The sequence below is a fragment of the Rhamphochromis sp. 'chilingali' genome, assembly GCF_963969265.1.
Source record: "Rhamphochromis sp. 'chilingali' genome assembly, chromosome: 22".
In the NCBI taxonomy this organism is placed as follows: Eukaryota; Metazoa; Chordata; class Actinopteri; order Cichliformes; family Cichlidae; genus Rhamphochromis; species Rhamphochromis sp. 'chilingali'.
Genome location: NC_137950.1, coordinates 21,256,830 through 21,269,744, shown reverse-complemented (window position 1 = coordinate 21,269,744; position 12,915 = coordinate 21,256,830). Strand labels below are relative to the sequence as shown.

At 39.0% G+C, this 12,915-nt stretch overlaps 1 protein-coding gene across 1 annotated transcript in view; it reads right to left on the bottom strand.

Moving 5' to 3' along the window:
• The window catches only part of LOC308391399 (proteasome activator complex subunit 4B-like), a 49,585-nt gene that overhangs the window by 18,224 nt on the left and 18,446 nt on the right, over positions 1-12,915 (bottom strand). Inside the window, exons 18-32 of the mRNA XM_080874026.1 lie at positions 12,722-12,789; positions 12,012-12,215; positions 7,925-8,082; positions 7,558-7,653; positions 7,334-7,389; positions 7,143-7,199; positions 7,006-7,061; positions 6,805-6,903; positions 6,650-6,712; positions 6,275-6,370; positions 5,712-5,843; positions 3,581-3,790; positions 3,350-3,486; positions 2,681-2,734; positions 1,757-1,886 (exon numbers count right to left, since the gene is read on the bottom strand). Of these exons, the coding sequence (XP_080730152.1) occupies positions 1,757-1,886; positions 2,681-2,734; positions 3,350-3,486; positions 3,581-3,790; positions 5,712-5,843; positions 6,275-6,370; positions 6,650-6,712; positions 6,805-6,903; positions 7,006-7,061; positions 7,143-7,199; positions 7,334-7,389; positions 7,558-7,653; positions 7,925-8,082; positions 12,012-12,215; positions 12,722-12,789 (1,616 nt within the window). The remainder of the gene's footprint in view (positions 1-1,756; positions 1,887-2,680; positions 2,735-3,349; positions 3,487-3,580; positions 3,791-5,711; positions 5,844-6,274; positions 6,371-6,649; positions 6,713-6,804; positions 6,904-7,005; positions 7,062-7,142; positions 7,200-7,333; positions 7,390-7,557; positions 7,654-7,924; positions 8,083-12,011; positions 12,216-12,721; positions 12,790-12,915) is intronic.

The following is a 12,915-nucleotide window of genomic DNA, read 5'->3' as shown; positions in this document are numbered from 1 at the left end:
CAGCAAGTGTTCGGTTATCCAACAAGCTAATGAGCAGGACAAGAGAAGTTAAATAAAAAAGGGGATTTTAGCCAGAGCGCTAATGTGCGTTTTTCAAAACCTGCAGCTCTCACGTTGTGTAGCAACTGCTGTCTGGCTCAGTGTGACCACCTTCTGTGCTCGTGATCCTCTGCTGATCTCACAGCCTTATAAAGATCTAGCATTTTATCCCATTATATGTGTATTTGTCAGTATTGATGAGCAAATTGATTCTTGACTCATGCCCAAAAACACAGTGTCTGGTCTAGGATTAAATCTGATTCCTCTTGTTTTTGTGTAGTTGCTTTTAGTCTTTGTGGCACTAATTTGCAAGCTGCTAAGAGAGGAACAAAGAACAAGAGATATTTTTCACTTATTCAGATTTCAGTGATAATATAATAAAAAAAACAATTCAATTTTAAGTATTGTGCAGTTTATGCTGTGAAAATGGAAATGGAAAACCTTGACCGTGAGTTTGGGTGAACAGCCACATCTATTTCCAAATCATCACACACGGTGTTCCACAGGGTTCTGTTCTGGATCCTGTTTCACTTGTATTCCATTTTCTCTCTTTATGTCAGCTTTTGTGATCATTTACTCACATCACTTATCAATGTTATGCCAGTAATATTCAGCTTTACATCACTTTTAAACCTGTTTTTTTTATTATTATTTATCTTTAAAAAATCTTTGAACTGTTAAAAAAAATCATGAATGTTAGATTATTTACTCCATCTGAATGAAAATAAAAATATAGAGATCATTATTTATGCCCCAGACAGCCTGGTTCCCCGGGTTATTGGAAATCCAGGATTGCTCTCTAGCTACGTTAAAGTACACATAAGCAACCCGGGGGCAAGTTCTGATAAAGAACTGGTTAAGGGTCTGGTTCGTTTTTGTTTTCATCAATTAAGAAATATCAGTAAACCTCCCCGTATTATATCTAAATGTATATCTAACTCATACTTTTGTTTTATCTCGTTTGAACCACTGCGACTCAGTCTTCGTCTCCCTCAGTAAAACCTCCTTGGGTCTACAGCTTGCACAAAAACGATGCTGCAACAGATCCTTCAAGTGCTCTCACAACACACCTCTGCTGACCCCACGGCTCCCCATTAGATTCAGAATTCAATTCAAAATTCAGTTTTCCACCTTTAGGACCTTGCATGGTGAAGTGCCCTCCAACATAACTGAACTTTTGTAGCCATATGTCACCAGCAGGACTCTCAGGTCTTATGATCAGGCCTTGTTATCCTTGTTATCCTCAAATCTAGACTAAAACCTAAAGGAGACAGAGCCTTTGCAATTGTAGCCCCCTTCTTTGGAACACTGACTTCCTTTCTATCATCTATAAACTGAGCAGATGTCAAAAAACACCTTAAGCTTAATTTTTTTAAAAGTAGCAATCAGGTGGCATTTCATTTTATTTTATTTTATATTTGTTTGTATGTGATTTGTGAAAGGCACTATATAAATAAATTTACTTCCAAGCTTACTAAAATCTGCCTAATATGCCTTGCAATGGTAGGAGCTCACTGGTTCTTCAGTCATATGAGCTAAAATTACTATTAATTCAACCATAATGACTCTGATAATGATCTGGGTTTTCATTATAGTTCAGCTTTACTATAAAATGCTCGGATTCCCTGCTATCTGACCCTGGCTTGTCTGGAACATACAGTGTACTGGAAACTTCACATGAACCAAAGCTCATACAGATATACACATACACACAGACCTTGCGTATGCTGATGGAATCATGCACGAGGCTCTGTGTGAAGTAGAGGACAGCGTCAGGGGGAAGTGGGTGATCTTCCCTCAACAAGAGAGATAGCCAGTCTGTGGCCATGTGCTCAAACTTCCAGGGTCTGAATCACAGGCATATATAAAAAAATAAAGAGTTGGTAATAATAGAAATGCAGTTCTATGTCTCAGCTCTATTTTCTACTGCCAAGCATTACAAGCAGCACAAGCAGACAGCGTCACATCCTGGCTTCTTTCCATTGGCTCTACATTTTCAAATTGATTTTAAGATTCTACTAATCACTTTTAAAGCTTGTCTGGGCCTGGCCCCAAGCTCCCTAGCAGAAATGTTGACTCCGTATAAGCCAGTCTGCAGCTTTAGATCCTCAGGTGGTTCCCTTAGGGCTACTCCAAACTCAAAGCTTAAATCTAAAGGTGCTTGTGCTTTTACCAGCAGGTCCCCTCAACTCTGGTCCCCTCAACTCTGGATGACCTACAGTACTATGTAGCTTACTCATGCTGTTTTCACACAGAATCTTTGGACAGTTTTCTGGAGACTTGGTTTGGATATTTTCCAGGTTTCACATGTAGCACACAGAAGGAAATAGTCGGTTTCAAACATGTTTGCACTACTGGAAATACTTCCTTGGTTTAGGCAAGAGAGATGGCTCGATAAAGCTTGCAGGAGGTAGCACACATGACATTCAATGTATTTTTTATGGCGGAATTCAACATCACTTAGACTTTGTACTAGGGACTTGGCAGGTCAAAGACGGATCAATGTCAAATCCGACTGTATTGGATATTTGGCTCTTTGTGCACCTCTGTAGCGTAAACAGAAATGGAAGTTTATGTGTGAAAACAGCTTTAGTGTATTCTAACATCTCAAAACACATAAACAGTTGGAGAGAAAACCTACAAGTCTCTGTCTTCAAGGCAGTCCAAGAGGTCATTGACTAACTTTTCATATTTCCTGTACAAAATAAAAACAGGTGTTGGTTAGTAGTACCACCCCCGGCTACTAAACTACCAAAATTTTATATATTACAAACCTAATAATATATTATAGGAATATTCGGGTTTTGCAGACACATGACCACTAATCACGTAATGTTAACTTGTCTGCCATTTTCAAAATGTGACAATCATGGTGCCAACATCAATCAAGTGATCAACTGCATTAGGGCCCAGTCACACAGACTTAGAGCCTGGAACCACTGGTGTAGAGGGGGAAAGTATTCCCAGACTGGCTATGGCGCTGAGGCACAAACCTTCTGCATTTCCAGTTTGCTTCATATATTTTCAAGTAATTAGCAAGTATTTGCAGAAAAATTTACCCCCCCCCAAAAAAAAAACAAAAAAAAAAACTACAGGTAAATGTGGCAACCCACCAGCAAACCAAACCATTTCTCCCAGCAACCTCCACAAGCCACTGCCAACCTTTTAGGGAATACACATTTTGGCCTAGCAGCCAGTGGTGGCTGTGTCATGTTCAATATGACAAAAATATAGAATCTTCATGGGATATCATGCGAAAAACTTCAAAAAGACTTTCAATGAACAAGAGAAATCTACTTGTTATCCCTACCGTGCAGCAACCACATTTCTAATTCGCTGACGCTGAAGCCCTTCTTTTATCTCCTCTTTGGATGGTGCTTCTAAACAAGGTGTGGGATTTTTCGATTGTGCAATCTGAATGGCTACTTCTACACATCCCTCAGACACCTAGAGGTAGAAGTGGGCAAAGGGGAGCAGCACACAGTTACAAAAAGTATCAGGTGATGGTAGCATTTTGATGGTTAATGATCACTTTGCTCACAGTGAAGTTGACTCCGATAGTGTCATGCTGGCGAAGGATCCTGTCAGTGATGTCATCAAGCAGACGACCGATTGAGGGTTTTTCCAGGCTCATTGTGGGTGATAAGCCGCAGCGGACCAGAGCGGGCCACACCTGCCCAACCCATTCCCAGTCCCTTGCACTGGCCATAGGAATACCACTGTACATACCCAGAAGGCAGTACAGAGCACCCTGTGAAAAAATGCACATGTGTACAAACATTAAAAGAGATACTAGGTGTATCTTTGCAGCTTCAAAAATTTGCAAATGATGGTCATGTTTTTTAAATATTTAGAACATTCTTGTGATATTATGTAATGATACTATAAGTTATGATGATGATAACTGTAAGTGTGCACTTTTGCAATGTGCTTAAGAAGCTAAACATGTTAAATCTAATATTTACGTGTTTACATTGGGCTCCGCAAGTGCTGAGTGATTTTGTGGTTCTTCACAGTTCTGGGTTCAGTAACATTTGGAGCATTGATTGGAAATTTCAAGGCGTCTCTATGTAAATCTTTATTTGGTTAAACAGTTATTCTCTGTATGGGTTATTAACATGTGGAATTATTACTATTAATTTTATTGTGTTTTAAAGGCACTAGAAACCAGCATCACAAACTACCTCAGCCAAAAAATGCTGCTGTGTGTCACCTGCTTCATGTAACATAGTTACCCCATATTTATTGAAACTAAATTAAATTCGTTAATCTTTTAGATAATTGACAAAAAGTTCATTCTTATCATCTGGATGTAGTGGGAGAAACATCTGAGACTGCTGACTGCAGGTTTCCCCAGTAATATAAACAGTGCATCTCCACAATGACTGAAACTAGCACCACTGACAAATAATGGGCCGTGAGGTCCGTTTCTTGATCATTAATATGCAAATTGTCATGACCATTGATCAACAACCACTGATTAATGACCATTGATCAATGACAATTGATGTGGACAAGTGGGTGAAAAATTTGTCTGACAGACAACTCACCCAAGCAGAGAAAAACATCCTTGCAAAACGGTTGAACTTTGCTGTGGCACTGTGACAAATCCCACTGATGGATCTGATCACAGCCACAGAAACAGCAATTCGAAACAACAACATTGCAGACGTGGAAGCAGAGCAACCAGGGGCACTGTTCAATCCTCGAACAGTGTCTTTAAATTGTTTTTGTTTTGTTTTTTTTCCTTATATATGCAATTTTGACAGAATTTCAGGTCAAGCATCTTGCTTAAAACCACATATTCTGTCAAATACTATAAACAATATGATTATGTTGCTAGTACAGTTATTTTTGCCCAATTACACAAATGAATGGGAAACAATAGAATGAAACAGCAACGTAAACCATTTTCACACATGAATATATCAGGATAAGGCTGCATTTGTCCTTTGTCACATTACTAGAATTACTCATACATGTGGTGAAAGTGTGGAAAAAGTGCGCAGGATGACATATGGTAGCTGTGAATCATCCAGCGTATTGTACAACAGTGAAATCTGTCACAGGTTTTGTATGAGGGAGCTTGCAGGATAAAGACCGGCTAATCTGTGATCTGACAGTGTCAAATTTTTATCTTCATACGCACCCCTGTTGGGTAAGTTCAAGAAAAGTTCAGGGCTGCAGTGAATGTGTGAAAATGGTTTAAATCACATTTTTTTGCTTAGAATACCAGGCTTACACAGGCCAGTGCTGTAATACAGAAACTGCAAAGCTTCTCCCGTGTATACAAACCACAGCTGGTGATAATAGTGACTTTTTGTCTAGGAGTTGTTCGCATTGCCATTGCTATTTTCTAAGTACATTGCACAGAGGACCCACTGTTTCATTAAAAAAATGGCTGTATAAGGTTAATAATGACTCCTATACTGAAACATTTTCTTTTTGAGATATAAGAAGATATCAGAAAGAAAGAGGCAACGATGTAGGATGGGTCAAGGCCTACTTGCCAAAAAGGAAGCAGTAAAGCTTCCAAAGCAGTGACCAGTGCAGGACAATGAGGCCACCTACTGAGGACAAAATTTAGCACTACAGATGACGTTTCAGCACCACGGAGAGTGACCAGTATGACAAACAAGTGATGCATTCCTATGTGTTTGCATGCACAGTACCTTAAACTGCTGCTGCGTGACACCAGTGTGTTGTGGCGACAACAGTTGTAGGATTCGGGGAATGAGGTCTCTGTAAGAGAAACTATAGGTTCCCAAGGCAGCCATAAGCACATTCTGTGCCCTGCTGCGTACCTGCAAGGACGAACACACACACATAGTTTTACAGATGCACATGCATGCATTCTCACACTTTTTCGCTTATATCAAAAGTGCCATCATGAATATAGAAGTCAGCAGATCAGTTCTTCATTAACTATTTAATTAACTCTGTCAAGTTACGTGATTTGTTTTGTTTATTTGTGGTTAGCAGGCCTGCACAAGCAGTTACAGACAGACACATTTTGGAGGTGATCCAAAACTGAATTGGGACGATTTGGAAGATTTTGTCATCATTGTTAGATGGGACATTTTAATATTAACAAATATTAAAATATAATATTAAAAAAAATCACACACTAGTCCAGATCCAGAGACTCAGTTCTTGCATGGTGTATAAGGAAGGACGTATGATGTTATTGTTACATGATTTTTTTAATGTGTGTTTTACTTTATTATTTTTTTACCTGGCTATACGTGCTGGTAGAAAGCAGCAGCAGATCACAGAGCAGATCCTGATGAACCACTTTATATTCACTCCCCTCCACAACCATCTTTCTCATCTATTCACACAAAAATACAATCTTCATTTAAATTCTAGATTGCATGTCAATTATGACTTTTTTTGACATCAGACTTTCAGTGGTTAAGTAAAAAAATATGATAATATACTGAAATATCTATTAAAAAAATGTGAAGAAAATAGTGTTCTCAGTCAAATTATTACTGTGTTGTTTTGGTGAATCATGAGTGGAAAGTTATGTTTACACCGGTAATGTGTACCCTTTCAAAAACCCACCAATATTTTTTTCATGACCAGGCAGTGTTTTTATTAAACAAACCTCATGCTGGAGCAAAATCCGGTCAATGAGTAGAGCTCTAATGTGCTGCTTCTTCCCGAGAAGCTGCAAAAGTAAAAAAGCAAAGTATTGAAATCACCTTGTAAATGACTCATTGAAACAAACAACCAGTAAGTTTGTGTACTTTTCCAACTCACCCTGTTTTCCATGGACTTCTTGACGAGAGTGAAGCTTTTCCAGCGTGAGTCAAACTCCTTCTTCTGAGTGCCTCGGAAAAACATGAGGTCACTGATGATCTGCAGTCAGGCAGACAGACAAAGGGTGCTGTGAGACCTTTGCAGGCCTGCTGCAGGATAAACTAACAACATTTCATATAAAGAATAAAAAGAGAAGGATACCTTAATAATGACAAACAGTGACTTTGTATCATCCTCTGAGTGCTCTAAGATGTGATCTGGATTAAGAGAAGTGGATACAGGTAAATTATGCAAAGACATTTCAACTGGATTGTGGTGAAGTTGAAATCTTCACTCACGTAGCAGCAGTCTCATGGTTTGGCAGATGGACTCTCGGTAGTTCTCCCGTGAAGCATCTGGAGGGGGAGGGATAGAAGAAATACAGAAGCCCCGTATGGGCACAGAATACAGGATGAGTGGCCGCATTGCCAACAGAAACTAATGGGAGATTGAGTGTTTGTAAATATGTGTTATGTGGCTGTTTTCATACCGTAGTCAACACCTATATACAGCTTGACCTCCCCAAGATTCACCATGGAAGAAACTCTGACAAGAAGCAAAGTGTAAGGAGCAAAACGTGACAAGATTGCATGATGTTTTTGTTTCATATATACATATATATGTGTGTGTGTGTGTGCGCATGTGTGTGTGTGTGTGTGTGTGTGCGTGTGTAGGGGGTGTGTGTCCATGTGTGTATGCAGGTATAGGGCTCACAGGTCGGATGCGTGTGGTCCATCCAGTGGGGGAAGCAGATTTCCAGCTCCAAGAAGGCAGTGCTGCACAATAGCGAGACTCTGCAACAACTCCTCTCTGGGAATCAGGCAACACATGAGCTCACTGAGCGCGTGTGTTTATATGTTCAAGGAATTTCTGAATTTCTTGGCAGCTGAATTTAACATTCCCCTTCTTTACCCCTAATTAGGCTTAAAAAAATACAGATATTTAAGACTGAAGTCATGTAATTTATGGAAGCAGGCAAAGCTCATTCATCACTAATGACAGGCTACACCTTTATTTGTTATCTTTGTGAGTTTGCCTAATTGCGTCTGAATACTTAAAACTGAGAGAAATGACAGTACACCTGCTCATTGGCTGCTCTCCAGAGACGTGGCCCTTGATTCGTTGCAGCTCAGGGTGCAGGAGGTGGGACAAAAGATGGAAAACAAAGCTTTCCTCCTCCGGTCCAGGCACGTGCCAACACACACCCAACGCTGCCACATCTCCTGGTCTGCCCCAGTCCTGGAAAGTCAGGCAGAACATTTTGTCAGATAGTTGTAGAGGGTGGCTGCCAGTTTTTCCACTGGAAGAACTGTCAGTTAAACCAGCACAACCAGTCAGCCTCAAAACCACAAATTTGTGTCATCAACTGGTATTTAAATGCTTAAACACGTTAAGCATAAGGTCAAAACTCAATGGAAAATAGGAAAAAAATGACGCAAGAGACTGGTCTACTATCATATGAAAGCAGCTGAATCCAACTAGCGAAGCACTGAAATGAAATTAAAAAGAAATTCAAGGAGAATGAATCTTAAAGTACAGAATCGGTGACCGTGAACTGCAAATGAAAAGAGGTTGGTATTAGAAATGAAAAAAGAAAGTAAAGCAGTGAAAAACAACAGAGGAACATAGCTGTAATTACTGCCATCAAGTCATCAAAACAAACACAAGAGCCCAGCACTCCTGCGCCAAAATATCATCAAGATTTTTTTTTTAAAGAAAAAAAGAGTAATCCAGACATATTTTTTTTTCTCTCGGGGAATGAAATAAACAGTGAAGGAGAAGGAGCTCAGCAAATCTCCAGCTGTCATAAGGTATAAAGGACATTTCAGACCTTGCATTAAAATGTAGTAATTTTGTTGCCTTACAGGAATTTTCCGTAACTTTTAAAGAGAAAACTTCAGCACAAAAAGAGGACTTGGACTTATCCAGGTATCGTCATATTTAACCCTGGGTTTTCAGTGTTATGAAGGCGATTCACTTCTCAGCTGGTAACATTACCATAACAACTTCATGCCATCTTCAAGATTAAAAGATTAAGATTAAGATTTAAGATCAACAGGTATGAAGTCACTGCCTACTAACCACTTAATAATCTGGAATATAGCATCACCAATCTGTGATGATGCCTCAGACCTCTGTGTACAGACTGTAAGAGGATCTGCTTTCATAATAGCGTCTAAAGCATTTCCCAGATGAGCATCAGTAATAAATATAGATTCTTAGATGCAACTTTAGTGCTGCATTTTCCTGTTGGCTACAAACAATTTCATTACTCTATAAGCATTAATATATGATCTTAAAACCTGTTGACAATTGACTTGTTGATCGAATGCGCAAATTACAATTAAATCTTTAATATTTAATCTTTACTCTCAGACACTGGAACTGCAGATGAACAAATAAAAACTAAAACTGTCTCACGCACCTCTAAATGTTAATGGAATTACAACTGAGTATTAACAGGGAGCATTGATACCCTGTTAATTTACACACTCAGCATTTTTGCCGATTTTCCTTCCTGGCCTCAAATAGGACAGATTTTATGAGTATAGTGCATGTTTTCCACCCTTGGAAAAACTTTTAAAGACACTTTTTAAAGACACTTATACCACTAAATTGTCAGAAGCAGCTGTGTTGCTTTCAGTCTGTACTATGTGTGTAAGCTCCTTATATTTCCAAATTGTATAGTTATATCTTATTTGTAAAATCAGTCAGATCCAACACTTGTGGCTTATTTGGAAAACCTTGTGTTAACCCTGTATTCACTTTTTAGATTTATAATCACCTTCATGAGATAGCTCAGCCTGATTGCTAGAGGTGAGCAGATTGACCCAAATATCCATAGTATTGATACCAACGCTGGTATTGGTAGTGGATCGATACCAGCGCTATAGGACTGATGCTTTGTTTCTATCCTCAGTTCAGTATGTAACCCACTAAATACTGTTAAATAAATTATAATTTGGGAAACTGCAAAATAGTTTGAGCCTTTTTAATTTTGAATGTCATTTTGTTATTTTATTTATAGCCCATTGCACATTCAAAGAACAGAAGTTGACCCGAACGCTTGAAAAACTGAAATGTGTGATTTGTTGTATGAACTAATTGTGGAAAGGAAAAATCACAGTCATTTAGCAGTCATTGATAATGTGTTCAGAATTTAGAAATGCATTGTTCAGTTCATAAACTGAATAACAAACACAGATACATTGTATATACAGAGCTAAACTGTGTAACTGAGCCACTTTGCCAACTTTTAAACGATTCTTTATTTATTTAGTGTTCCTCATTGTCCTTTTACTTTATCATAGCTTATGCAGCTTCACAATAAAAGATTACCACTGATAAAATAATTTTATAATCTGCCACAAACTACAAAAAGCAAAACCCAACACAGGGCTGAAAATTTAGTACTACTGCTAACTACTGGCTGCTAAGTCAAAATATCTAAATACCACTGTCATATTTATCTGTATTACCTAGAGTCCAGATTAACACTAAATAAATATTTTTACCTAGCAGATTCATCATAATATTCTTTTGGCTGCTCCCTTTAGGGAGTCTCCACAGCAGATCATCATCCTCCGTCTCACCTTATCCCCAGCATCCTCTTGTGTCACACCAACACTCTGCATGTCCTCTCTCACTGCATGCATGAATCTTCCCTGTGGTCTGCCTCTTTTCTTCCTGCCTGACAGCTCCACATTCAACATAATTTGTCCAATATATCCACAATCCTTCCTCTAAATGTAAACCCACTGTCATCAGTGACAGGCTGAATTAAATTAGTGAGTGTTAGCACTTCATAGTGTGTACTCTGCAGCTTTTTTGGGCTCATGGAATCTGAACTTATTCCACTTTTTCACATTTTTGGACACTGTTATTTTATTATTTTTAGTTTTCTAACAGAACATATTCAAGTTACAGTTCATTTATGGATTTAGGGTTGGTGTTACAGAGGAGGCTGCTAGGGACAGGGGGAGATGGATGCACATGATCCACTGTGGCACTGAGCTTTAATTTGAGGAGTTGAGCAAAAAATTGCATAAAATTGCATTGACCTTTACAAAACCACAGCTTCCTATTTCATGAAGAACTGTTTTTTCTTTGTTTATTCCTTTCTAAAAATATATAGATCTATCCGTGAGAGGTATGTGGCTCATCCACTGTGGATTTTTCAATCACAAAATGTTGGTATTGAGGGATTTGTTTTATAAATAAATAGGTAACGTTTCAATACTGCACAAAAAAACAAATATTAGAAGTTATTGTGGAAAGAAAAATTACGTGATCCCCTTGGATTTCTTGCTTTTGTGACTTCCAGCTTTGGGAAACTATGTTTTTAATTTCCTTGAACAACACAGATGTGGTTATTTTTCATGCCAGAGTACGGGCAGTATTGGCCAGAATATGGCCCAGAAGTGTAGCCATTTAATTTAAATGTGAACTAGGCTTTATAAATGCAAAAGGAAATTGCATTGCAATAATTAAACCTGTAAGATAGCATTATAAATTAAAGGACAATACAGAGCAGCTGTAATGGTTCAGCTTGCGGCCTTTTACATTTCCTAGAAGATTTAATCATTTCCTGTGACTCACTAAATACTTTAATGTCTGTGAAAACAGCCAGTTCGCCTGCGCGGGTGTTAGTGAATATGGCATAAGGTGAAACTAAGCAATTAGAGTCAAGGAACTGCATAGGCAGGTAAAATGGCTCACTCTGCTCACATCATACACGCCTCACGTCACATACTTTCCCAATTTAGTGGTCTATTTATGCTGCAAAATTTCCCATCTATTTCTTTGGCTTTTTAGGTTTTTGGCTGATGTTTCAACCCCTCCATCACTCGTATGTCTAACTGTGAGCAGCTGTCTGACTGAAGAGGGAGCAGCATTAGTCAGTATAATCCAGCGGTGTATTTACTTTAAATTTAATGAAGGCTTTCAGATTGTCATGTTAGAATTGGAAAAGTCCAACTAGTGGCAAAGTTTTCCAGCGACAGATTTAATATTATATTATTTCAACAATAACCATACAACATGTGGAACTAGAGGCAAGGAGCTAACTTTAACTTCAGCATCACTTTATAGGATTAAATAATGTTTTCTTTCCTATCTCTTTGTGCCATATTGTGTGTGTGTGTGCGTGCGTGTGTGTGTGTGTTTACCCAAATAGGGAGGTCAGTATCAAAGCTGCCAGAGGTGCTGCGGTACTCAGTGGGATAGATGAGGGAAAACGATCGGAGTGTGTGCTCCAGAAGACTGCAGGCGAGTGTGTACGCCCGTTTGCAGCGCAGACGCACACACACACACAAGATCCGCTCCAGGTCGCCTTGATATTTTAACATCTGTTTGCCATCCACACGGGTTACCTAATGAGAGAACACACACACACAGGAGTACATGAACACACAGGCAATTCACTGGAGAGTTGTGTCTTAAATATTGAGGTTCTCCAGTAAATCGTAGCGTCTGGCGCGCTCCCACTCACGGTAAGCTCTCAGGAGCAATAAAACAAACCTGAAAGAGTATCAATATTTTCTGGTTACCAATAAAGCTCTTTGCAATTTATGACTGTGCAGGGTGTATGATGCAAAAAAAGTCTTTTGGCTGTATTTCTTTTTTTTTTTTTTTGGTTCTCACAATGTCACAACTATAGCCTTTTAAATTTAAAAACAGATAAACACACCAGCCGGTCTCGTACGTTTTCAGTGTTTTCCACTGAGGCATCCCCGATGTGCAAATCACTCAAGCAGTAGTGAGGAAAATTAACTTCTCTTAAAGCAAACAGCCATTTCTAGATTCACAATAAAGCCTTGTATTGTTATAATCAGTCACACGCATTACGTTTTTAGGAGTGTGTGTGTCCTTCTCTCACCTCAGAGAGCAGCTGGAGATTCCACAGCAGCTCCTTATCCAGCTCATCTTCACTCTGCAGCTCCTCATCTACAGACACACACACATAAACAAGCTGGATTATGTACTTCACTGCTCCCCAGACAGATCAAGCTCCTACTGTCGAATTTTGGGATCAAAATTGACTTGTTTGGCCATGTGAGCTGCATAGCTGGC